The sequence below is a fragment of the Eretmochelys imbricata genome, chromosome 7 (assembly GCF_965152235.1).
Source record: "Eretmochelys imbricata isolate rEreImb1 chromosome 7, rEreImb1.hap1, whole genome shotgun sequence".
NCBI classification, from domain to species: Eukaryota; Metazoa; Chordata; order Testudines; family Cheloniidae; genus Eretmochelys; species Eretmochelys imbricata.
In genome coordinates this window covers 881,807-906,853 of record NC_135578.1, presented here as the reverse complement: position 1 = coordinate 906,853, position 25,047 = coordinate 881,807, and the positions used below count along the sequence as shown (strand labels likewise).

Here is a 25,047-nt window from a genome sequence, read left to right as displayed (position 1 = left end):
CCTGCCCGGGCGAGGAGCCGGGGGCGTGGGCACTGCCCGGGGGTGGAGCCGGGGATGTGGGCCCTGCCCGGGGGAGGAGCCGGGGGCGTGGGCCCTGCCCGGGGGTGGAGCCGGGGGTGTGGGCCCTGCCCGGGGGCGGAGCCGGGGGCGTGGTCTCTGCCCGGGGGCGGGGCTCGGGCCGCACCCAGTGCGGGCCATGCGGGAGAGCGGGCTCGAGCTGGGCACTGGCGAGGACCCCCAGCCCTGCTCCTCGGGGTGCGGGGATCCCGCACTCGCCCCCCCAGCCCCCGACGCCTGCACTGCGCAGCCGCCCCCGCGCTCACAAGGGTTCCCCCGATCTCGGACCGAAATCCGCCCGCTGCAGGCGCGGCCCGATCCCGCTCCTCTTCCCGACAGCCGGCACCGCCCGGGCGGCTGTGCTGAGCCCCGCCTCAGCCCTCCCTTCCCAGCCCTGAGCGCGTCCAGCGTTCCGGCCTTTGCCCACGGGCGGGCTGCTCCCGCTTTGAGCCTCTGCCCTCCCCTGGGCTCCCTCCCGCTCTCCGCACCCTTCCCGGGGCGCGGCCCCCGGGCCCGCTCCTGGGCAGACGCCCCGGCATGGTCGCGCGCGTTTGGCCGCCGGGTGAGCTTGTTGGGCCAGCGCTGCAGTGTGGCGTGCAGCCGCCGGCGGGGACACCCGCACCCCAGGGCGCAGGCCGAGGGAGCGGCTCGCCCGTCGGCGACGGTCTGCAGGGTCTCGCCCACCCCCCAGCGCCGCCCGGACTGCGCCCACAGGGAGGCACAGGGCTGCAGAGAAAGGCGACTCCCACCCTGTCCCGTGCGCTGTGTTCACACCTGCTCCGGTGTGTCCCGCGGCAGGCGCCTGCCGCCCAGACCGTGCCTTGGTCCGGAAGCGGCCCCAGGGACAACCGGGGGTCTCGCGGCTGCGGACTGACAGGGCCGCCGGCGGCCTGCTCGCTATTGCCCCGCCCCGCCCGCGGGCTGCTCGCTATTGCCCCGCCCCGCCCCGCCCTGCTCGCTATTGCCCCGCCCCGCCCGCGGGCTGCTCGCTATTGCCCCGCCCCGCCCGCGGGCTGCTCGCTATTGCCCCGCCCCGCCCGCGGGCTGCTCGCTATTCCCCGCCCCGCCCTGCTCGCTATTCCCCGCCCCGCCCGCGGCCTGCTCGCTATTCCCCGCCCCGCCCCGCCCCGCTCTCTATTCCCTGCCCTGTTCGCGGGCTGCTCGCTATTGCCCCGGGCTGCTCGCTATTCCCCGCCCCGCCCCGCCCCGCTCGCTATTCCCCGCCCCGCCCGCGGGCTGCTCGCTATTCCCCGCCCCGCCCTGCTCGCTATTCCCCGCCCCGCCCGCGGCCTGCTCGCTATTCCCCGCCCCGCCCCGCCCCGCTCTCTATTCCCCGCCCTGTTCGCGGGCTGCTCGCTATTGCCCCGGGCTGCTCGCTATTCCCCGCCCCGCCCGCGGGCTGCTCGCCATTGCCCCGGGCTGCTCGCTATGCCCCGCCCCGCCCTGCCCTGCTCGCTATTCCCCGCCCCGCCCGCGGGCTGCTCGCCATTGCCCCGGGCTGCTCGCTATTCCCCGCCCTGTTCGCGGGCTGCTCGCCATTGCCCCTGCCTGCTCACTATTGCCCCGGCTCGCCTGCGGGCTGCTCGCTTTTGCCCCGACCCGCCCCGCTCGCTATTGCCCCTGCCTGCTTGCTATTCCCCACCCCGCCCGCGGCCTGCTCGCTATTCCCCGGCTCGCCTGCGGGCTGCTCGCTATTGCCCCTGGCTACTCGCTATTGCCCCGCCCCGCCCTGCTCGCTATTCCCCGCCCCGCCCGCGGGCTGCTCGCTATTGCCCCGGGCTGCTCGCTATTGCCCCGCCCCGCCCGCGGGCTGCTCGCTGTTGCCCCGGGCTGCTTGCTATTGCCCCGCCCCGCCCGCGGGCTGCTCGCTGTTGCCCCGGGCTGCTCGCTATTGCCCCGCCCCGCCCGTGGGCTGCTTTCTGTTGCGCCGGGCGCTCACTATTGCCCCACCCAGGGGCTGCTCGCTATTGCCCTCCCCGCCCGTGGGCTGCTTTCTGTTGCGCCGGGCGCTCACTATTGCCCCGCCCCCGGGCTGCTCGCTGTTGCCCCGGGTTGCTCGCTATTGCCCCGGCCCGCCCGTGGGTTGCTCGCTATTGCCCCGGGCTGCTCGCTATTGCCCCGCCCCGCTCGCGGGCTGCTGGCTTTTGCCCCTGGCTGCTCGCTTTTGCCCCGCCCCCGGGCTGCTCGCTGTTGCCCCGGGTTGCTCGCTATTGCCCTGTCCCGCCCGCGTGCTGCTTGCTTTTGCCCCAGGCTGCTCGCTATTGGCCCGCCCTGCCCGCGGGCTGCTCGCTGTTGCCCCGGGCTCCTCTCTATTGCCCCGCCCCGCCCACGGCCTGCTCACTCTTGCCCCGGACTGCTCGCTATTGCCCTGGGCTGCTTGCTATTGCCCCGCCCCGCCCCGCCCCGCCCGCGGGCTGCCCGCTGTTGCCCCAGGCTGCCCGCTATTGCCCCACCCTGCCCCCGGGCTGCTCGCTCTTGCCCCCGGCTGCTCACTATTGCCCCGCCCCGCCCACGGGCTGCTCGTTGTTGCCCCGGCCCGGCCGCGCTGGGGCGCAGCTCGGCGGCTCCCGGACCGTCCCGGTCCCGGTCCCCTCTGGGTCGATGGAAGTGGGGGCGGGGCGGGGCGGGGCGGAGGGGGCTGCCCGGGGCGGGGCGGGGCGGGGCGGAGGGGGCTGCCCGGGGCGGGGCGGGGCGGGGCGGGGCGGGGGGGCCGATCTGTGCGGGCATTTCCGTCTCTCCAGCCCCCGCCCGGCACCGCGCACGCGCTAAATGGCGGCGCCCCGATTCCTTCTCTGCGCGGGCGGGGGGCCCCGCGCGGCCTGCAGCGCCCGGGCCTGGTGAGGGGGGCTGTGCGGGGAGTGGGGGGGCCGGGGGGAAGGGAAGGGGGCTGTGAGGGGAGCGGGGGTTGTGGGGGGGAGGGGGCTGTGAGCGGGGGGATCTGCGGAGGGGAGCAGGGGGTTTTGGGGGGGGCTGTGTGGAGGGGGGGCTGTAAGGGGAGCGTGGGGGGGGTTGTGTGTGGGGCTGTTCAGGGGAGCAGGGGGGCTGGGGGGAAGGGAAGGGGGCTGTGAGGGGAGCAGTGGGGGTTGTGTGGGGGGGAAGGGGCTGTGAGGGGAGCGGGGGGCTCTGCGGAGGGGAGGGGGGCTGTGAGGGGAGGGGGGGCTGTAAGGGGAGCGTGGGGGGGTTGTGTGTGGGGCTGTTCAGGGGAGCAGGGGGGCTGGGGGGAAGGGAAGGGGGCTGTGAGGGGAGCAGTGGGGGTTGTGTGGGGGGGAAGGGGCTGTGAGGGGAGCGGGGGGCTCTGCGGAGGGGAGGGGGGCTGTGAGGGGAGGGGGGGCTGTAAGGGGAGCGTGGGGGGGTTGTGTGTGGGGCTGTTCAGGGGAGCAGGGGGGCTGGGGGGAAGGGAAGGGGGCTGTGAGGGGAGCAGTGGGGGTTGTGGGGGGGGGAAGGGGCTGTGAGGGGAGCGGGGGACTCTGCGGAGGGGAGGGGGGCTGTGAGGGGAGCGGGGGGTTGTGTGGGGGCTGTAAGGGGAGCTGGTGGGGCTTTGTGGAGGGGAGGGGGGCTGTGAGGGGAGTGGGGGGCTCTGTGGAGGGGAGGGGGGCTGTGGGGTGCTGTGAGGGGAGCAGGGGGGTTGTGTGTGGGGCTGTTCAGGGGAGCGGGGAGCCGGGGGGAAGGGAAGGGGGGGTTCCCGTCTCCACCCCAGCAGGCCGGGCTCACTGGTTCTGCTGCTTGGTCCCAGCCCCCCTCGCTCTTCCTTCCCCCAGGTACCAGCAGCCCCTGAGGCCGGGGGGCCCTGGGAGGCAGGCGGCCGGTGGCCCGGGCAGAGGCAGCATCGTGGGGCAAGCCGGGGGGCCGTGGAGCCGGCAGGAGGTGCTGGGGCTCCTGGAGGCAGCAGTTGTGTACCGGGAAGGTACTGGGGTGGCACTAGGGGTCGGTGCTGGCCGTGGGGGCGTGTGGTGTGGAGGGGGGGAGGTGCTGGGCGTGGGGGGGCGGCGGCGGCCAGGGAGATGGGGCAGCAGAGCAGCCCTGCTGAGGCCTGGGGGGGAGGGCGCTGGCTGGCTGCGCAGCAGGGTGTGGCCACGGGCAGGGGGTGTGGCCGTGGGTCTGGCCGTGGGTCTGGGCTGGCTTTCGTCCCAGAAGAGGGGGTCTGGGACGCTGGGGAGGGCTGGTCGGCCTTCCCTGACCTCGCCTGTTCCTTTGTTTCAGGGCCACTGGTGGCCATCAGCAAGCCCTCGGGCCTGGCTGTGACCGGTGAGTGCTTGCGGTCCACGTCTCCCACATGCGCCGGGCACTGCAAGGCCGCCCAGAGGAAGGGGCTCGTCCCTCCACTCCCGGCCTGCGGGGGAGCAGGGGGTACAGGGGGTGTTCCCCTGGCCACCCACAGGAGTGACACTTGGGGCGGGGGGTCAGGCCGGCTCTCCAGGCTCATGGCTCCTTCCCTGTACTCCCCTCCCAGGCAGTCCAGGGCAGCTGAGTGTGATTTCGCTGCTCCCAGATCTGAGCCAGAGGCTGAGCCTTCCCCATGAGCTCCATGTGGTCAAAGCAGCCGGGAAGTAAGTGACTGGGGAAAGGCCAGGGATTGGCTGCCCACGGAGAGGAGGAATGGGTGGTTAGTTGCTGGGATGGGGCAGGAGAGGGAGGGAAGGAAGCTGGCTGGTTTGCGTGGGGAATCGGAGGGCAGGGGCCTGGTTGGCATGGGTAGGGGAGGGAAGGGTGCTGGGCAGGGAAGGACTCTGGCGGGGGTAGGGCAGGGGAGGGTGCTGGGGGGTGGGGAGGGTGCAAAGAGGCAGGCAGGAGAGGGAGGGGTTGGCCCTGGGGGGCGGGGAGAGGAGGACGTGGCACTGGGGAGCAGGGGTCTGCCTCTCCGTAGCTCAGCGCTGTGTTCCCATCTCCGGCACTGGCTCCGTGCCATGGGACTGAATCTGACGCCGTCCTCCAGGGACAGCTCTGGCCTCGTGCTTCTCTCCGGCTGCCCTGGCACCACGCGGCAGCTCCATGCATTCTTCACGCAGCTCCGGAGAGCAGGGCGCCCCCCCGCCACTTACCGGTGAGTGAGACCCCACCCCTCCCACTTACCGGGGAGCGGGCTCCATCCTGCAGAGTGCTCCTGCCCCGTGCTGGCGAGTGGAGCGTCCCTCTCCCGCATCCCGCAGCAGGGCGCGTGGCCGTGCGCCGGAGACTGCTCTGTCCTGCAGCCCCAGGGCGCTGACTCGTCTCGCTCGTCTCCCGTTCTCTGCCCCGCTCCCACCCCAGCCCATTGTGAGCCCCAGAGCCCAGAGAGTACGGCCACCCTGTAACCCCCTCTCCTTCCCCCCAGTGCTGTCACAGCCGGGGTCCCAGCTGCTGTGGAGGGGGAAATCCACACAGGATTGAAGCTGGAGCAGGTTGGGGACCTGCAGCTGGTAAGGAAAGGGTTAACTGGGCTGTGCGTTCCGGGGGGCTGCGGAGCTCTGTGGGGGCAGGCTGTGTCCTGGGGGCAAAGGGCTGCGGGGCCCCAGGGTGGGGATGGCTGCAGGGCCTGGCCCGTCCCTCTGGCTCCAGCCTTCCCTTGAGCGTGTGGCTCTGCTCTGGTTGCAGGTGGTGCCGGTGGCTGGCCCGTCCCGCCGCAGCGTGGAGAGGAAGGAGGTGAAGCAAACCCTGACCCACTACAGGGTGCTGGGCACGGCTCCGGGCTGCAGCCTGGTGCAGCTCCAGCCCATGACAGGTGGGGAATGGGCCCCGTGAGGGAGCCCCGTCTTCAGCTCTTCCTGACAACCCTGCCCAGCGGCGCCCCAGATTGGGGGGTGAGGGGCTGAACTGGGAGGTCTCCTGCAATCCTTGTCAGGGAGGGGCTCTGGGCAGGAGGGGCTGAGGGTGCGTTTGCTGCCCGTGGGTGGGGGCGCGGTACCCATATTAACCCCCACTCTCCTTGCCACAGCCTTTCCCAGCCAGCTCCTGGTGCACCTGACGCTGCTGCTGTGTCCTGCGCTGGGCGACCACGTGTACTCTGCCCGTGTGGGCAGAGTCCTGGGGGAGCCCTTCCTGCTGCCTGCGGGGAGCGCTCTGCCCCACACACAGGTACCGGGCTCTGCCCCACCCCGCCCCGGGCACCCCTTTGCTGGTTGCACACCACGGTCCCACGGCTTGGGCTGGAGCTGTGGCTTGGTCTCAGGGGAGGCCCGTCATTGCTGAGCTCTGCATGCAAAGCCCCCCGGTCAGCCCAGCGTGCAGAGCACTTTGCCTGGCCTGCCATGAAGGGGGCCAGGGCTGGGATAGCAGTGGGCTGTGGGTCAGGAGTGAGGGGTACCTTGGAGTAAGTGAACAAAGGACTTGCCGGACTGGCTGAGACCTGGGGGTCACCTGGCCCAGCGTCCAGACCAGATGCTGCGAAGGAAGGGGTACGACCTGCCTCACACTAGGCCTCCTCCTGGTTTCTGGGAGCTGGTTGAATATCCCTTCTTCGCTGCCTATCGTCCAGTCCTTCTTGGTGTCCTCAGGGCCATCCTGTGTCAGTGACTTGCACAGAAGACTTATGCATTGTGTGACAGTGTTTCCATTTGTCAGTTTAGAACTTCATTGAGAGTCCCTGTGTTAGTAGCTGGGCGTGTCCAATCAACCTGTCTTCCTTCTCCAGACCCCTCTTACTCACCTCAGTCCGCACTAGCAATGCCAGTCTTCAGTCACTCTTCAGAGGAGGGTTTTCAGCCTCCGGTCCTGCAGCCTCTGCCCTGTGTCGTGTGGCATGGGCTGAGGATCCCACTCGGGCGGCCGCTGATTGTACAAAGCAATGTCCTCTCCCCACTTCTGTGGGCTGCTAGCTGGCAGAGCTGGGGCCTGGCCCTGCTCACTTCCTTTGAGTGCCACGTTCAGTCGCTGTTGGGGATCCCTGCCGTGCCGGGGGGACAACGACTCGGGGACTCAGGAGCGAAGAGCCCTCATTTCTCTCTCTCTCGGCAGGTCCTGGGCGAGCAGCTGCTCCGCAGGCTGCGCCTCACTCAGGAGCTGCTGCATCGCCTGCCACTGCATCTCCACCTGTACCAGCTGCTCCTCCCGACAGCTAGTCTCACCGCGCCGCCCCCACCCTTCTTCCTCCAGACGCTCCGTCTGCTGGGACTCCCTGGGAGCCAGAGTGCGCCGTGACGGGGCGCGCCCTGGCCCAAATGGCCACTGAACAAGAGGCAGGCCCAGCTCTGTGGGGGAGAGGGCATTTCCCAACCGGGAAAGGAGCAGAACTCACCCCGGGGGTGCTGCTAGGCTCGGGTCTCCTCTGCATCCCCGCCGGTGGGACTCCCCGCAGGGATGGTCTCTTGGAAGGCCGAATAGCTACGAACATGCACCCTTCCCCCTCTTCCTGGAAGGCTCCGTGCAGGACGCTGCTCCGGACTCCTCCCTCTCGGTGGGGGGGCGCAGCAGGACAGCCCCCCGGTGCCCCAGCTAGTCTGTGCGCTGGGCTCTGTGCCACCAGCAGGCTGGTTCTCGGGTTTAGCCACTCTGATCTTTATATGACCAAACAGTGGGCTCCGGCAGCTGGCAGGGGTGTGGGGGGCACTGATCCTTCTGCCTCTCAGGGCCTTTCCTGCTTCTCTCCTGGTTACAATATCCCAGACTTGCCAAACGGTGGGTTGGGGTCTTGTCTCGTAGCTCCCTCTGGCTCTGTCAGCCACACCTGTGCAGGGGCCTTTGGCCTCCCTGGCCCACCCCCCGTCCCACTCTGTCTCCTTGCTGAGCTGCCTGTGTCATGGGTGTTCAGGGTCGGGTGCTCCCCAGCGGCTGGGATTGGCAGCCCCTCCTTGGAGGAAGGACCCTCACGGCTGCCCCCCATCTGCAACCCACACCAAACCAGTGTGTCCCCAGCCACGCCCCTGCGGTTCCCTGCTGCTAGGGGGCTGGGCTTACTAGTCAGCTGGCTGAGCTCTGGGGCGCTCCCTGCAGCGAGCCTGGGGCTGGCCCGGCTGGGTGCGGGCACAGCATAGCCCATCTCCCACTGGCGCTCCACGCAGCGACAGCGCCTCACCCCACGCTCTGCAGAGGGGTGTCTTCGAGCAGCTCTAACGCCCTGCGTGTGCCGGCAACAGCTCCTGGGTGGGCGGGGCTACAGCCCCGAGGGAAGGCTCTCTGAGGTGCAGGCCCCCATCAGCCCCAGACCAGCAGGTTTCACAGGGGGAGATGGCAGCAGTGAGCATGTCCCAGAAGCCCTTGCACTGGCTGCCACTAGAAATAAGCTGTTGCAAGGAGCTGCCAGCCTGCGAAGGAGTCGTGAGCAGTCGCAGTTAATTTCCCCCTGCTTATGTGTGAGGCTGTCCTGTGGGGCAGGGGTGGGGGGTGCAGCAGTAACCCCTCCCAGGCCCACTTCAGCTCAACCTGCAGGGGAGCAGGGCCCAGCTTCCAGGTGAACCCTGACGGGCTGCTGGAGGCCATGGCCCTGCAGGCCTCTTCCTGGCCAGAGAGCAGAAGCCACTTGGAGAGGCAGCTTCTCTGGCCCTGCCTGTGAGCATGGCCTTCAGGGGCTTCTCCCAAGAGGGCAGACCCCCTTGGGCCATGTTCATGGCCACAGTGTCCTGCTGCTGGAGGCATTAGAGCAACGGGGCCAGTACATTAGAACTAGGGTATTTTCTGTGTTTTAAACGTGTACATGCCTAGACTGCATCCAAACCACGGCAAATCCTCCCAGGCAAGGGCAAATGCAGCTGTCGGGGGGCTCTGGTTTTCTGGTGTATGCACTCCCAGTGTACCTCCTGGGGAGATTTGGGGGAATCCATGTACAAAACATGATCATTGGACAGCTCTGTGTAGGTGGAGTTTGCCCTTGGCTGTCAGGGTGCCCCTTCCAGCCCAGGGAGAAGGGGGGCAGTGGTACTCCCAGGGACGGCTCTGCTAGAACAACAGGTACACTAAGGAGGGTATCTGCGCTGGGAACAGTCTGCAAGGAGTGGCTTGGAGCAGTTGAATATCCTCAGAAGCAGCTGAGGAGCCAGGTGTTGGAGGTGGGGTTTATAAACACTGAGGGGCTCGCAGGCAGGGCTGCCTGTTCTGGTTACATGTATTCATCACATGACAGAATCTTTAATTAAAGCTTCATCTTTAATTCTTGGAGATTCCAGGCCCATGCTGGAGGGTTGGGAACCCTGCTTCCAGAGTAGGGCCAAAGGGACATGGGGGTAGCATAGGGCCATTTCTGCCTGTAGGCCCAGCCGGTGGAGAGTGGCACTCCCATGATTCACAGTAGGCATGAGCTGCAGGGGGAGATCTTGGCCATTCAGAAGGGTGAGGAACTGAGGCAGGGGGCTCTGTGCAGGGTTTTATTTTGGCTGTAACTAAGAGTGACCGGTTTAGAACCCTTGTCTGGCTGCTTTCACGAGGAGTGCCCCTGAAGAGGTCAGCTGCATCCCAGAGTGCCCACTGGGCAGTCTGGGGGCTCAGCCCTGGTCTGGGGGCCTCGGGTAGCTGGGCCGTGGGGTAACAGGCAGAGTCTGTGCCAGGGAAGTCAGGGTGCTGCACCCCACTGAGACAAAGGGAAGCTGAATGCACAGGGTCTGGCAGGATGGCCCCCCAGAGCAGCCTTGGGTGTGCTCAGGTTGTGTGAGACGGTCCCCTGCTCTGTGTCCCCCACCCTGCTGCGGTGCTGTGAAACCATCCAATCCAGCACTGGGGCAGAGAGCCCAGCCCACAGCTGGTCCCAATGCAGTGAAAACAAGGGTTTGCCCATTGGGATGGGGGGCAGGCCCTGCCTTCCTTAGGGGGCAGCTTGTGGTGAAGGGATCAGGGGGCAGGTCCTGGCCTGTCTGCACTGTCGTCCGCCGTTCCCCCCCCCCCGCCCAACAGTGCCAAGGCTGGCTGCTTGCAGGGGCACTGGAGCAATGTGTACGGGGGGACTGAGCCATGGAGCCAAACTGCAAACCCTGGATATGATGGAAACCACGTCAAACCCCTGCACTCCTAGTTCCAGACCCTCTGGCCACTTGTGGCCTGTGGTCTCAGGGCATGACCAGGAGCTGATCCTACCCACATCCTGCTTCTCAGTCTCAGCCCTGGGCGCCACAGCCAAAGCACCAGCTGCTGTGACCATTCTCTGCCCTGCTCTGCCGCCTGCCCCAGCTGGTGCCTTTCCCCCTCTCCGCTTTCTGGGTGGGGTCCCTGGTCCCTTGCGGGCTCCTCTGCCTTTGCCCGCAGTGCCAGGTGTCCTCAGATGTGTGCCCAGCCCCCTACAGGTTGGCTTCACTGGCGGAGTCCAGCAGAATGGGGCAACCCACTGCATCCCTTGCTGCTGTGGGGCCCCAGCTGAGGCCAGTCCATCAGGAGGGTGGCTGCAGGCATGGGCAGGCAAGCAGGGCGAGGGCCGTGCCCCAAGCACTCGGGCTCACTGCTGGAGGTGGCTGCCTTGCTGCCAGGGTGGGGCCAGCTGCTGAGCAGGTGCAAACCAGCCTATGGGTTTCCAGCAGGGCAGCAGAGGCCTGGGAGCCTGCCTGTCTCTGCGGGGCCTGGGAAGGAAAGAGAAATAGGCAGGGGCAAGGCCCAATCTGGGGAGCACTGGCTGGGTCTGGTCTGTCCCTCCCCAGGGCATGGCCCCATTCAGCTGGGCCACAGGCCTCGCTCACTACCCTACGCCCTGAAGCCTGCTGCCTCAGGGCCTCTTCACGGCCTCTGCCAGGGTGGTGGCTAGCTCCATGCCCCCTTAACCCCCCCCCAGGGTGGTGCCCAGCTCCTTTCCCCTCACCACCCCCCAAGGGCAGTAGCCACCTTCCCCCCCCAGTGGTGCCCAGCTCCATGCCATACCCTGGCTCAGGGTGGTGCCCAGCTCTGCCCCCACCCCCCCAGCACAGGGCAGCACCCAACCCACTCCCACTCCCGCCCCCGCCCCCCCCCCTCGTTCCCATTTCAGCTGCAGAGCTGGGCAGGTGTGGGAAGGAGAGACAGGCCAGAGGAGCCAAGCAGCAACCCTGTGTGCCAAAGGTGAGGGGAACGGGGGGCTGCCCCTTGGGCTGGGGCTCATTTGAGATGTGGGACCTGCTCTGCCTGCAACCAGCCCCAGAACCCCCTCCCCCAGGCCCTGGCCCTGCCAGCCGCCGCCTGGGTGAAGGCAGCCCCAGGTTGCATTTCCTGCCCACATCACAAACTCCAGCTCCTTCTCTTGAGCCCTTTATTGGAGGGCACCAGCCCCTGGCATGACTCCCTCGCTGCTGCCAGCAGCCCCAGGGGCAGCTCCCTCCATCACCTGCACATCCTGTCTCTCTTCTGCTTCCTTCTGCCCACGTCCGTGTGCAAGGCCCCGTGCTCAGGGGCAGAGGCTGGGTGCGGGGCCCAGCGCAGCCAGCCCCTGGCACACTGCTGGCCAGGCCCGGCAGGAGGGGCTGGGGGCCTCTCCTGCAGCGCAGCCTGGGCATGTCCCCACTGGTGCTCCGGCACACGGGGCTTCCCTGGAGAGCAAGCAAGGGAGTGAGTGGGGGTGGCAGCGTGCCCACAGGCCAGCTGGAAGGTGCGCAAGTCCCGCACGTGCAGCTGCAGCTCCCTACCTGGCTGCCGGGCCGGTCTCTGCAGCTGCCCCTTGTCCTTGCTGTGCTGGAGGTGGAGCCGTGGGGGTGCCCTGGGGCTAGGGACCGCCACCTGGGAGCTGCACTTGAGACAGAGCCTGGGCTGGGGCAGCGGCACCAGCTTGTCCCGCAGTGGGGAAGTGGCCACGCTGTGCATCTCCAGCAGCCTCGTCTTGCCTGGCTGTGCTCGCAGCTTGCTGAGCAGCTTCCGCCGGGGGCCAGCTGCAGCACAGGCCCCGATGGCTGCCCCCTTCTCCCTGGCTCTGTTCTCCTTGCCGCTGACTGGTGCCGGGGGCCTGGCGGCCCTGGCAAGCTGTGGAGCCCTAGGCCCACGAGGGGAGCTCTGGGGGAGTGCTTGGGAGTGCTGCGGGCAGCTGGGCACGGTGGGGCCCGGCCTGGGGCTGGCACTGGGGGAGAGTCTGTGGTTTGGAGGCCGTGGCTTTTTGACAGTGGATCCTTCCACCAAAAGGCTTATTCCTATGTACTGGGGCACATCGACAGCCGCCTGCGGGAGAAGGCAGGAGAGTGCTCAGTGCAGAGCCCCGCAGCCCTGCCAGGTCCAGGAGTGCCCACAGGGGCTGCTGGGGCCTGAGCATGGGCGCCCTGCTGGGCTGGGCTGCTGCTTTTGGATTAGTTCAGGGCCCCTGGGTGGCCGTTAGGTGCTCTCCCACTCTGGGAAGGGACAGGGAAAGTCCCCAGTACCGGGCTGGCATGTGGCCACTGTGCAGGCAGTGACAAGCAGCGCACAGTCCCTGGGACGTTCTGAGAGGCCTCCAGGCAGGGCAAGGTCAGGCAACAGGGCTCACTCCCCGACACGGGTGGGTAGGACTTAAGGCTGGTCCCTGCAGCAGCACAGGACCCTCTAGTGCCCATGGGGCAGCACTGACCCCAAGGACAGAGTGCCCCCTACTGAGCCCCGCACCAGTCCCTGCTGGTGAGGGTGGGGGGCAGCCCCACAGCCACATTGGGGCCAAGCCTGCCCCTGGCTGGGCCTATGCTTAGTGGGACTGCTGTCCCCGGCCTTGGGGCTGGCCTCTCCCTGGTTGCTCTCTGGGCCCTCTCGCAGCTCAGCTGGTCCATGCAGAGTTGGGCTCCCTGTGGGCATTGTCTGGGTTCCCTCCCAACTCATCCGGTCCGTTTGGGGCTGGGCTACCCCTGGGCACAGTCCAGGCCCCCACCCAGCTCAGCTATTCCGTTTGGGCTCCCCCTGGGTGCTCTCCAGGCCCTGTCCCAGTTCAGCTGGTCCATTTGGGGCTGGGCTCCCCCTGGGCACTGTCTGGGCCCCCTCCCAACTCAGCCGGTCTGTTTGGGACTGGGCTCCCCCGGGCGCTCTCCGGGTCCCCTCCCAGATCAGCTGGTCCATGCAGAGTTGGGCTCCCACTGGGTGCTCTCCAGGCCCCGTCCCAGCTCAGCTAGTCCGTGCAGGGCTGCTGGGGACTCACCTGCTTGTAGATGAGCTCGAAGGCCCCCGTGGGACAGCTGCGGTCATGCTTACGGTCAATGACCACGCGGAGCGTGTCCTCCTGCACGCTGGCACACAGCTGGCTGGTCACGGCCGTGGAGGCCGCCATGGTGGGGCTGGCATTGATCTCGATCAGCCAGGGCTGGCAATTCTCCCCGAACATGAAGTCTGCCCCGTACAGCTCGAAGCTGCTCTTGCGGAACTCCACCACATCCTGGGAGGTCTGCATGGCATGGATGATGGCTGCCTTCATGCCCGGGACGATCACCTCCTGCCAGGCACCCGCCGCCCCCACCTGCTGCAGATGGGCCTGGAACTGCTGTGATGACCACATGTTGTCAGGAGGAAGCTGGGGATGGCGGCTCATCGAGTTCTCGTAGTGTCTCTGGATGGAGTTATTGCACAGGTGGATGGAGCTGGGACCGAGAGAAAGGGGCTCAGTGCCCGCAGCTGCACATGGCCAGCCCACATTGCCCTCACCTGGGGTCTTGCACTCACGTGTCCAGGTTGTGCAGGGAGAAGGGCTGTGTGCAGAAGCGGAGGTAGCTGTCTCGGTAGAACCAGATGGTGAGCGGGTTCCAGTCCGTCACCAGGAACCACTGCCGCAGGTCGAACTTGGTGCCGTGGATGAGCAGGGGTCTCTCAATGTATTTCTGCACCACCCACTTGCCATCCTTCACGATCATGGGGTCGCAATCCACCAGCTTCAGCATCTCCTCCAGGCGGTCCATGCAGATGATTCCTGGGGGCGAGCCCAGCAACCCCATGACACACAGCATGTGGGGAGTGGGGCTGCCCCAGACTGCACACAGCTAGAGCAACACACAGGCTGCAGTCAGGGCCAAACAGAGCCCAGAGCCTCCCGCAGTGAGTGAGAAGCCCCCACAGCAAAGCACAGGGCTGCCCCACTGGCTGTGCAGGCAGAGGGCAGGCTGGGGCATTGGTTTGGGGGAGGTCATACCCATTGCTTTGCCAGTGTCTCAGTGCCAGGCTCCCTTGCAGGTGGGATGGGGGTTTCTGGCTTCGGCCAGGCAGGCCCCAGCAGCTCCCCAAATGCAGCAGGGGAAGCGGGACCGTCCCCACTCTCCATGGCGGCAGGACCGGGCCTTACCTCTGCCCCGTGACTTGGCTCCCGGCTTCACAATCCAGATATTGCGGTCCCCCTCCATCTCTAGCTGTGGGAGCACCTCGGCCAGGTGCTGCAGGAAGTGCTCGCACTCTTCGACATAGGAGACCAGCTGATCCAGGGGTGCCCCTTCACTGCAGTCAGACAGCCCAGCTCAGAGCGGGGCAGGTGAGCTCCGCCTCCCTCCCCCGGGCACCGCCCCGCAGCACTTACTGAACCACCTGGTAGTAGGCGCGCAGGAAGTCCCCCCAGCGTGCCCCAGTCATGCACAGAGGGGACTCGGGCTCCCTGTCGATATCCTGGTGCCTCAGGCTGCTCAGGTGCTCCTCGCAGGCCTGCAGGGCCGTTTCGATGAGCTGTGGTGGCAGGGGGCTGCCCTTCTTCCCGCCAGTCCCTCCCGGGGACTCTGCATGGGGGAGAGCGAGCCAGCTGGCAGGGCTCATGGCATTGCACAGAGGGTGCATCGTGTGGGTAGGTGCTGCTGGCGAGCCCTGGGGCTCTAGGGAGCACAGCAGATTCCAGCTGGGGGCGTCTCCCTCCCGTGGGGTCTGCACCTACCTTCCCCATGCTCCAGCATGCCTAACCCTGCCCTCCTGTCTGTCTGGGCCAAAGAGGCTGACAGCACAGCAGGGAGCCACCAGGTTTGGGGAATGTCCCAAGTCGCCTACAGGGGCTGGGCTGGGCTCTGCCAGCATGGGGGCAGCGAGCTACCCTGGGGCCTGGCCCCCTCAGAACTCCCCCCAGTGCTCTCACAGCCCAGGCCCCCTACACAGCCTACTCCCTCTGCCGGGCCCTCGCAGCCCCACTCTCACCCAGGCGGAGGCAGTGCTCAGAGTCCTGGCAGCTCAGCTCGACCTAACTGTGCAGCTGCCCCAGGGAAGGCCACAGTCGCTGTGACAGATGCTCTCAGAGCGGGAAGGCCTAGGGGGACGTGTGCCGCTTTCAGTGCAGGGCGCCGGTGGGGATGGGGATGGTGGTGGGGGAGGATGTGGGGGGACTGGAGGCAGTAGAGGCGGTGGTGGTGGAGATGGTGGGGGGATGGCGGGGACTGGCGGCGGTGGGGGTGGTGGTGGTGGAGATGGTGGGGGGATCGGTGGGGAGATGGGGGGGACTGGCGGCAGTGGAGGCGGTGGGGAGATCGGTGGGGAGATGGGGGGGACCGACGGCAGTGGAGGCGGTGGGGGGGATGGGTGGGGGGACGGCAGGGACAGGCGGCAGTGGAGGTGGTGGGGGGATGGGTGGGGGGACAGTGGGGACCGGCGGCAGTGGAGGCGGTCGCGGTGGAGGCGGTGGGGGAATCGGTGGGGGGCGGCAGGGACCGGTGGCAGTGGAGGCGGTTGTGGTGGAGGCGGTGGGGGGATTGGTGGGGGGACGGCAGGGACCGGCGGCAGTGGAGGCGGTGGGGGGATCGGTGGGGAGATGGCAGGGACCGGCAGCAGTGGAGGCGGCGGGGGGATTGGTGGGGGGACGGCAGGGACCGGCGGCAGTGGAGGCGGTGCGGGGATCGGTGGGGGGACGGCAGGGACTGGCGGCACTGGAGGCAGTGGGGGGATCGGTGGGGGGACGGCAGGGACCAGCGGCAGTGGAGGCGGTGGGGGGATGGCGGTGGTGTAGCCCAGAGGAGAGGGAAGGAGCTGGGGCTGCCTCCCCAAAGGCTGGACAGGGCTGTTGCCCTCTGCCGCAGAGAGTAAAGCAGGCGGGTTCGGCAGCGGGGCCGTGACCTGCTTGTCCCCCCGTGCACTCAGCTCTCCTGTCCAGCACCTACCTGTGGACTCGCCGGCCTTCACGGGTCCCTGTGCGCTGGAAGCCGCCGCCGCCCCCCAGGCAGGTGAGCTCCAGTACCTTTTCACCACCACTTTGAGGATGCTCCGGGCGGCGGTGAGCCAGAAATCCTCTGTAAGAGATGGCGTCACCACCGCTGGTGGCCAGGCCCCAGAGCGAGGCAGGGCCATGGGGAGTGCTAAGATTGGGGGGGGGGGGGGTTAAGTTGGGGGCAAAGGAGGCTGGATTTTCAGGGAGATGGCTCAATTTGCAGAATGGGCCCTTTGGGGCAGTGGGGAGCCCCTGACCCCTGGGGTCAGCTGGGAGCCCCCCCATCCCCCGGACAGCCCTCTGCCTCCCCACAGTCAGCTGGGAGGCCCCCACATCACCCTGGACAGACCTCTGCCTCTCTGGGGTCAGCTGGGAGCTGCCCCTCCGCGGAGCAATATGCCCCCCAGCACAGGGCGGCGCTCACCGATGAAGGCGTGCTTCTCATCCTCGGCACCCAGCCGGTAGCAGCGGGGGAAGAAGGTGTCGGCATCGGCCTGGTCGAACCAAGGCAGGTTCCGCAGGTTCAGACACAGCCCCACCTGGGAGAGAACAGAGCTTGGTCCTCCCGGGCCCTCACGCCTGGGGACTGACCCCCGCATGGCCCCCGCTGCTCCTCGCTCACCAGGGCCATGTGTGCACCCCCTCCCTGCGCAGGCCCCAGCCCCACACCCTGCCACCGCAGGCGAGGTTGGTGGTGGGACCCCCAGGCTGGCCGCCCTGCACTCACCTTGGTGGTGAAGGAGCCCGCCTTGGCGTAGTGGTTCATCACCTGCTCCTTGCGCAGGAAGCGGCAGTCGATGGCGTCTCGCCGGTTTGTCCAGATGAAATAGGGCATCTGGTTGCGAACCAGCCGTGACTGCCCATGGGAGAGGGGCTGGTGTGAGGGGCCGGGGAAGCCCAGGGGCACCCGGCCAGGTCTGTCCTGCCTAGGCTTTCTCAGCAGGCCAAACACCAGGGCACCCAGAGCCTCCACGGTGCAGACAGGCCCATGCCCAGCAGCTGTCTGCAAGGGACGGGGCAGCGCAGCACATAGCCCAGCCACTGGACGTGCCAGCCCTCAACTCCTGCAGCCAAGGGTCCAGCAGAGCCCAGGGCTAGCCTCACCAAGCTCCTCAGTCAGACAGCTCCAAGGGGCCGCCCCTGCCCTGCCCCAGCCTGAAAGTCCCCTGCTCTGCCCCCGCCCTTCTAGGGTGACCAGACAGCAATTGTGAAAAATCAGGACAGGGGTGGGGGGTTATAGGAGCTTATATAACAAAAAGACCCAAAAACTAGGACTGTCCCTATAAAATCGGGACATCTGGTCACCTACCCCACCCCCGTGCTCTGCCCTGGCCTGTACGCACGACTCTCAGCAGGCGATTCTGTGTGGAGGGTCCTGTGAGGCTGGCCTTCCCCCTGTGCCAGAGGGTGCAGGGAGATGGGGTGACCTGGGCTCCTCCACCCCCAAACTAACCATGAGGTCGTAGGTGCCATCAGGGTCATCATCCTGTTCCTCCTCTTCCTTGTCCTCCTCATCTGGGGAAGAAGAGTAAGAGCCAGAGGGAGGCCAGTGCACCGCTGCCCCGGGCTCAGCGCTCGATGGCCCAGGCTGCTGAGTACTCTGATCTTGGGACCCACACACTCCCGGGGACCTGGCAGGGCTGGGGCACTCCCAGGGACAGGGCTGGGGGAACCTGGCAGGGCTGGTGCACTCCCGGGGACAGGGCTGGGGCAACCTGGCAGGGCTGGGGGAACCTGGCAGGGCTGGCGCACTCCCGGGGACAGGGATGGGGGAACCTGACAGGGCTGGGGGAACCTGGCAGGGCTGGTGCACTCCCGGAGACAGGGATGGGGGAAACTGGCAGGGCTGGGACACTCCTTGGGGCCCTGCCAGGCCTGGGGCACTCCCGGGACCGGGCCAAGCGTATCTCAGAATCTGGAGCCACCCCACAACAAGGCTTCATGGTTCCCCAGCAGTCTCCTTAGGGCCAGGGCCCAGGCTGACCCTCCTCCTGTGCTATGGTCCCCTGAGCTTGCTGCCCCCAGCGAGTCCTAGGCCTGAGCAGGGACCTGCGCTGGAGAGCCCATGGCCAGAGCAGCTGGAGAGCCCTTGCACTAGGAGAGGAAAGATCTGCCCTGGGGGGGGCCCTTTGTCGGGCCCCTCCACATGCCCAGCTCTCACCCTCCTCGGCGCCATCGCTGTCGTCCCCCTCCCCATCCTCCTCGCCGTCGGGTGCTCGTTCCCGTCGGCATGCCACCTTGGGGGCCTTCTTCTCCACCCAGCCCCGACCACGCAGCAGGCTCCGGATCACGGGGTACGGGCCATGTAGCATGAAGATCTTCCTTTGCTGGAGGGGAAGGAAACTGAACTGCTCCACGCAACGGGGTCCAGCCTGAGGCGCAGCTGGGCCCTGGACCCCCTTAGCACAGACATGCAGGATAGGCACCCCAGGGGGTCAGACAGAGCTCAGGCAGGCAGGGCCACACAAGGCCTGTGTTGGGGCACGCCTGGGATATGTGAGGCCCCAGGGTGGGAGGGATGTGGAGGGCTGGGGGAATGGGAGGGAGGCCAAGGGCATGTGAAGCCTGTGGGGGTGTGTGACCAAGTGGAGTTTTATTTGTCGTTATGTTGCATGTGAGTCCTACTGTCCTATACCAATCCTGTGTGTACCTCAGTTTCCCTGTGTGCTGCATTAATACTGCAGTGGTGGGAACTAGGTGTGTGATTTTGCTGAGGCCCTCGGGGCAGGTGAGACTGCCCAGCTGTTTGCAGCTGTGTAACCTAAGACAGGAGGGGGGGTGTGTGCAACCAGGTGACACCTTTTGCCCAGGAAGCAAGACAAGGAAAAGGAGGAGGGGCAAGAGCGGGTGTCTGAGGTCGGGTTGCTGGAAGCTAGGCAGTCGGCTTGCGGGAACGGAAGAGAGGGAATCCAAGGCATCTGGCCCAGGACTCCCAAGATGGACTTGGCTGAAAGTCACTGATTTCTCTGCTAACGAGCTCTGTTCTACGCTGTTTTCCTGTCATCTAATAAACCTTTTGTTTTACTGGCTGGCGGAGAGTCACGTCTGACTGCGGAGTTGGGGTGCAGGACCCTATGGCTGCCCCAGGAGTCCCACCCAGGCGGACTCGCTGTGGGAAGAGCACGGTGTGGAAGGGGATTTTGAATGCTCCGAGCTCAGACCCAGGAAGGTGGAAGCTGGGGAAGCTTCTTGCCCTGGAGATAGTCTGCTCCGAGAGAGGAGGCTCCCCCAGAGTCCTGCCTGGCTTCATAGGGAGCAGTTCCAGAGCATTGCCCGGAGACTCTGTGACAGGGGAGGACATGGGAGCTGGGGGCATGTGAGACTTTGCTGACACAAAGTAAAACTATTTCCCCTTGTTTATTTCCCCTTGTTTATTCCCCCCGTCCCTCTCCTCAGACGTTCTTGTTAACTGCTGGAAATGGCCCACCTTGATTAGCACTACAAAGGGTTTTCTCTCCCCCGCCCCCCACTCTCCTGCTGGTAATAGCTCATCTTAAGTGATCACTCTCCTTTTCCACTGAATGCATCCGATATCTCAGGAAAGCTCATGCTCAAATAAATTGGTTAGTCTCTAAGGTGCCACAAGTCCTCCTTTTCTTTTTGCGAATACAGACTAACACGGCTGCTACTCTGAAACCTCTCCTTACAATGTGAATGATAACACCCATTTTTTCATGTTCTCTGTGTATATAAATCTCCTCACTGTATTTTCCACTGAATGCATCCGATGAAGTGAGCTGTAGCTCACGAAAGCTTATGCTCAAATAAATTGGTTAGTCTCTAAGGTGCCACAAGTACTCCTTTTCTTTTTGCTGGGGGAGAGTATGTCTGGGGGAGGGGCACGTAGGGGATGGGGAAGATGGGGGAGTGCATGGGTACCCGGGGAGGTTGCATGGGGTGGGGCAGTGAAGGGGCAGGCAGAGCCTGGCGTGCCCACAGGGCCTTTGGACAGGTGGGGATGTAGAGGAGGGGCAGGTAGGGCTGGAGGGAGGGGAAGCGGGGGAGGGGCAGGCAGGCTGGGGGAAGACAGGGAGGGGCAGGCAGGGCCCAGGGGGAGGCAGTGAGGGGCAGGCAAATGCGGGGGCAGGCTGGGTCGGTGGGGAGGGGCAGGCAGGGCGGGGGGGGAGGCCGGGGAGGGGCAGGCAAGGCCTGTGGGGGAGGGGAGGCGGGCGCTCCTGGGGAGAAGATGGGCTGCAGGTGGGGCAGAGCGAACAGCCCCTCACCTTGACGGCTCTCTCCACGTGCAGCCTGGCCTGCTTGAGGCGCTCTGGGTTGAGAGGGTAGCAGCCGCTGCTGCGCCGGGTGCGCCCCTCGCTCGGAGGGGCTGTGAGCCCTGGAATGGGAGAACAGCCCAGTGTCAGCTCTGCTAGACACACTCCAAGCTCTGGAGCCCCAGCTGCCGCCCGCATGCCTGCCAGGCCATGCTCGGGGGCCCTCACCCATGGCACTCTGCTCTTTCTGCTGCTTCAGGGGGCCCTGAAGGAAGGGGGGTTGGCTCCTGGCAGTGCCGCTAGCCAGGAGGCTGGGTAACGGTCCCCCCTGTGTTGCCAGCCCTGGGCAGGTCACGTGCTAAGGAATTGTCCCCAGGACAGGCTATAGGGGGCGACGGGCTGAGGCACGCCCCCCCGCAGTGGGCAGCATGGGGAGAACTGGCTGGGGGGCTCTTGGTCAGGCAGCGGTTCACTCCAGGGTGGGGAAAGGGACCGAGCCAGGGACACGCTCCCCTGGTGCCAAACCCTGCGTGCTTCCACTGGGAGCCCAGGTGCCTTGGGCTGGCCCAGGCCATGCCCTGCATGCCTGGGGTTGCTCTGCTGCAGGGACTAGCCATGGCAGCCAGGTGCGCCAAAGAAAAGGGGCAGGGAGGGCAGAGAGAAGCGTTGGCCTGGACCAGCTGCAGGGCTCCTACCTTCCTGCCGCTGCCTCCTGGGGCCAGGGGCAGCAGGGCCCTTGCGGCGGGCAGGGAGCATAGCTGCCTTCTCTGTGCCAGCATCCCCCTCGCCGTCAGCACCTGCGTTCAGCCAGGGGAGCAGCACATCAGGGCCAGGCCCTCACCCGCCGAGCCTCTGTGAGCAACCTGCCAGGGTGTATGGAGCCCACAGCAGGCTCCAATGGCTGCCACTGTCTCTGTGGGAGGGGCTGGAGGGAGTGGTCTGGGGGTGTCCTATGCTCCTGCTAAGGCCAGTCTCAGGCCCAAATGGCTTGGGCTGACCCTGCCCCACCGGCCAGCGGCTGATGGGCTCCCAGTGTGGGCAGAGGAGCTGGCAGAGGAGCTGGCAGAGTTCATTCAGTCCCTGGGACTGGCAGTACTAGTGCCCCGAAGCCTGCAGGAGCAGCTGTCCCACCCACCTGCGTTAGACCTTCCCCTTCCCTGTCCCCCCACCCCCATGACTGTCACCTCCCGTGTGGCTCGCTGAGAGGGATGTCGATGCCCCTACATTTGGCTAGCGCCACCCTCCCAGCTCAGAGCCCCTGACAGACATTACTGAGTTCAGGCCCAGCGTTCTCCAGATGGGGAAACTGAGGCACACAGGGGGGTGGGGGCTTTGCCCAAGACCGGACAGCCAGTGGGTGGCAGAGTCAGAACAACCCTGCAGTCCTGAGCCCTACACAGTCATTGCCTCGCAGTCCTTGAGCGGGGCTCTTGGGGGCTGCTGCTCGTCTCCAGCAGCCCCGACTTGGGGCCTTGCTTAGCAGGCGGGAGGGGCCATTCGCCTCCCAGGCTGGCATGCCACCACTGCTTCCCAGAGCTGCACAGAGCCCCCCGACAGCGCCTCCTCCGCTCGGCAACCCCCAGCTCCCCTCACCTGGGAATCCATGGGGCGCGTTGCTCTCTGCGCAGCCTCTTGGACAGCCCGGCTCTGTCAGCATGGCTCAGCTCCCAGCCAGCCACCTGAGACGGAGAAGGAGAAACTGGTGCAGCTGCGCCTCCTTGCGCCCCACCAGCGAGTGCCAGGGCCCCTCGCGACCTGTCGACGCTCCCACAAAGCTGCACGTGGCCCCTGTGCAGCCTGAGACCCAAACACACCCTTCCAGCGGAGCCCCTGGCACCACCCCCAGGGCACCAGCTCCCAGTGCAAGGGCCAAGCGCAGTCACGCATGCGGCAAAGCAGCCTCCCCACCTGTGGCCAAGAGAGCGGAGCCAGGGGGGCTCAGCAGCTTGACAGCCCCGGCCACGGCAGGACCACAGAGCACATGGGGCCAGAACGAGGGCCTTGTCGCCAGCCCCATGGGGCCAGCTGGGGGCCAGTAAGTAAGAGCCTGCACGCTGGCCAAGACAGCTCCGGTGACCCAGGCAGCCAGCAAGGCCATGGAGACCACCTCCATCTCCCCGACTGTATCACCCCTGCCCTCCTCACCCCCCCAAACCTTGACCCCTACAGGCCCCCCTGGCTCCATATCGCCCCAATTCCCAACCTGACCATGACCCCACAGAGCCCCCCCATATCATCCCCAATCCCCACACTGACCGTGACCCCCCACCCTCTATATCGCCCCCAATCCCCCCACCGACCCGACAGACCCCAACGCCCTCTATAGCGCCCCCCAATCCCCCCACCGACCCGACAGACCCCAACGCCCTCTATAGCGCCCCCCAATCCCCCCACCGACCCGACAGACCCCCCCGCCCTCTATAGCGCCCCCCAATCCCCCCACCAACCCGACAGACCCCCCCGCCCTGTATAGCACCCCTAATCCCCCCACCGACCCGACAGACCCCCCCGCCCTCTATACCGCCCCCAATCCCCCCACTGACCCGACAGACCCCCCAGCCCTGTATAGCACCCCCAATCCCCCCACCGACCCGACAGACCCCCCTGCCCTCTATAGCACCCCCCAATCTCCCCACCGACCCCACAAACCCCCCGCCCTCTATAGAACCCCCCAATCCCCGCACCGACCGACAGACCCCCCCGCCCTCTATAGCACCCCCAATCCCCCCACCGACCCCACGGACTCCCCCCGCCCTCTATAGAACCCCCAATCCCCCCACCGACCCGACAGACCCCCCCGCCCTCTATAGCACCCCCAATCCCCCCACCGACCCCACGGACTCCCCCCGCCCTCTATAGAACCCCCAATCCCCCCACCGACCCGACAGACCCCCCCGCCCTCTATAGCACCCCCAATCCCCCCACCGACCCCACGGACCCCCCCTGCCCTCTATAGCACCCCCAATCCCCCCACCGACCCAACAGACCCCCCCGCCCTCTATAGCACCCCCAATCCTCCCACCGACCCCACAAACCCCTCGCCCTCTATAGCACCCCCAATCCCCCCACCGACCCGACAGACCCCCCCGCCCTCTATAGCGCCCCCCAATCCCCCCACCGACCCCACAGGCTCCGGCCGGGCCCTGCCCCGCTCGGCTCGAGGGCCCCGCTATGGTGCGGTCTCCATGGCGACGCGAGGGCGGGCTGGGGCCCTGTGACGTCAGGCGAACCCGAGCCCTTCGGTGTCGAGCCCGCCCCGCCCCCCCCGCAGGGTCCCCCCCAGGCCCCGGCCCCATCTCTGTCCCCCCAGGGCCCCTCCTCAGCGCCCCCAATCCCCCCACAGACCCCGCCCGTCCTCTATATCGCCCCCAATCCCCACACTGACCCCACCACCCTCTATAGCGCCCCCAATCCCAGCACCATCCCCTCCCACACCAGCAGCAGGATCTCCCCCCAAGGCCCCTCCTCTCCCCCCTCCATAGCGCCCCAATCCCCCCACAGACTCCCCCGCCCTCTATAGCACCCCCAATCCCCACACTGTCCCCTCCCACACCAGCAGCAGCGTCTCCCCCCCAAGGCCCCTCCTCTCCCCTCTCCATAGCGCCCCCAATCTCCCCACAGACCCCACCCATCCTCTATACCGCCCCCAATCCCCACACTGACCCCACCACCCTCTATAGCGCCCCCAATCCCCACACTGTCCCCTCCCACACCAGCAGCAGGATCTCTCCCCAAGGCCCCTCCTCTCCCCCCTCCATAGCGCCCCAATCCCCCCACAGACTCCCCCGCCCTCTATAGCACCCCCAATCCCCACACTGTCCCCTCCCACACCAGCAGCAGGGTCTCCCCCCAAGGCCCCTCCTCTCCCCCCTCCATAGCGCCCCAATCCCCCCACAGACTCCCCCGCCCTCTATAGCACCCCCAATCCCCACACTGTCCCCTCCCACACCAGCAGCAGGGTCTCTCCCCAAGGCCCCTCCTCTCCCCCCTCCATAGCGCCCCCAATCCCCCTTTGACTCCCCCGCCCTCTATAGCGCCCCCAATCCCAGCACTGTCCCCTCCCACACCAGCAGCAGGGTCTCCCCCCAAGGCCCCTCCTCTCCCCCCTCCATAGCGCCCCAATCCCCCCACAGACTCCCCCGCCCTCTATAGCACCCCCAATCCCCACACTGTCCCCTCCCACACCGGCAGCAGGATCTCCCCCCAAGGCCCCTCCTCTCCCCCTCCATAGCGCCCCAATCCCCCCACAGACTCCCCCGCCCTCTATAGCACCCCCAATCCCCACACTGTCCCCTCCCACACCAGCAGCAGGGTCTCTCCCCAAGGCCCCTCCTCTCCCCCCTCCATAGCACCCCCAATCCCCCCACAGACCCCACCCATCCTCTATACCGCCCCCAATCCCCACACTGACCCCACCACCCTCTATAGCGCCCCCAATCCCAGCACCATCCCCTCCCACACCGGCAGCAGGATCTCCCCCACAAGGCCCCTCCTCTCCCCCCTCCATAGCGCCCCAATCCCCCCACAGACTCCCCCACCCTCTATAGCACCCCCAATCCCCACACTGTCCCCTCCCACACCAGCAGCAGGGTCTCCCCCCCAAGGCCCCTCCTCTCCCCCCCCTCCATAGCGCCCCCAATCCCCCTTTGACTCCCCTGCCCTCTATAGCGCCCCCAATCCCTGCACTGTCCCCTCCCACACCAGCAGCAGGGTCGTCCCCTCCCACACCAGCAGCAGGGTCTCCCCCCAAGGCCCCTCCTCTCCCCCCTCCATAGCGCCCCCAATCCCCCTTTGACTCCCCCGCCCTCTATAGCGCCCCCAATCCTTGCACTGTCCCCACAACAGCAGCAGAGTCTCCACCCCCACAGGGCCCCTCCT

At 66.9% G+C, this 25,047-nt stretch overlaps 2 protein-coding genes across 2 annotated transcripts; one reads left to right on the top strand and one right to left on the bottom strand.

Annotated features, from left to right (window-relative positions):
- Nucleotides 1-2,771: 2,771 nt before the first annotated feature.
- Nucleotides 2,772-9,123, top strand: RPUSD3 (RNA pseudouridine synthase D3). The gene is made up of 9 exons (XM_077821113.1): nucleotides 2,772-2,894; nucleotides 3,816-3,961; nucleotides 4,258-4,302; nucleotides 4,508-4,604; nucleotides 4,991-5,098; nucleotides 5,369-5,453; nucleotides 5,629-5,755; nucleotides 5,969-6,108; nucleotides 6,988-9,123. Exons 1-9 carry the CDS (start codon nucleotides 2,827-2,829, stop codon nucleotides 7,168-7,170), a joined length of 999 nt encoding a protein of 332 aa, XP_077677239.1. The 5' UTR covers nucleotides 2,772-2,826; the 3' UTR covers nucleotides 7,171-9,123.
- Nucleotides 9,124-9,182: 59 nt separating this feature from the next.
- Nucleotides 9,183-21,842, bottom strand: TTLL3 (tubulin tyrosine ligase like 3). Its single transcript, XM_077821112.1, has 14 exons — nucleotides 21,763-21,842; nucleotides 20,182-20,291; nucleotides 18,120-18,285; nucleotides 17,412-17,473; nucleotides 16,686-16,814; nucleotides 16,383-16,497; nucleotides 15,912-16,040; nucleotides 14,360-14,552; nucleotides 14,132-14,280; nucleotides 13,519-13,762; nucleotides 13,001-13,436; nucleotides 11,541-12,063; nucleotides 11,243-11,444; nucleotides 9,183-10,508 (listed from the first exon to the last, which is right to left on the bottom strand). The coding sequence occupies exons 1-14, from the start codon at nucleotides 21,824-21,826 to the stop codon at nucleotides 10,388-10,390; spliced, it is 2,643 nt and encodes an 880-aa protein (XP_077677238.1). The 5' UTR covers nucleotides 21,827-21,842; the 3' UTR covers nucleotides 9,183-10,387.
- Nucleotides 21,843-25,047: the final 3,205 nt, after the last annotated feature.

Bases quoted from the DNA above. Each gene is read 5' to 3' on its own strand.
- TTLL3 (XM_077821112.1), bottom strand. From the start codon at position 21,826: ATGCTGACAGAGCCGGGCTGTCCAAGAGGCTGCGCAGAGAGCAACGCG. The intron at 16,815-17,411 runs GTTAGTTTGGGG...TCCCATGGGCAG, and splicing joins ATGGCACCTACGACCTCATG to TCACGGCTGGTTCGCAACCA. The intron at 16,498-16,685 runs GTGAGTGCAGGG...GTTCTCTCCCAG, and splicing joins CGGGCTCCTTCACCACCAAG to GTGGGGCTGTGTCTGAACCT.
- RPUSD3 (XM_077821113.1), top strand. From the start codon at position 2,827: ATGGCGGCGCCCCGATTCCTTCTCTGCGCGGGCGGGGGGCCCCGCGCG. The intron at 2,895-3,815 runs GTGAGGGGGGCT...TCCTTCCCCCAG, and splicing joins GCCTGCAGCGCCCGGGCCTG to GTACCAGCAGCCCCTGAGGC. The intron at 5,454-5,628 runs GTAAGGAAAGGG...CTCTGGTTGCAG, and splicing joins AGGTTGGGGACCTGCAGCTG to GTGGTGCCGGTGGCTGGCCC.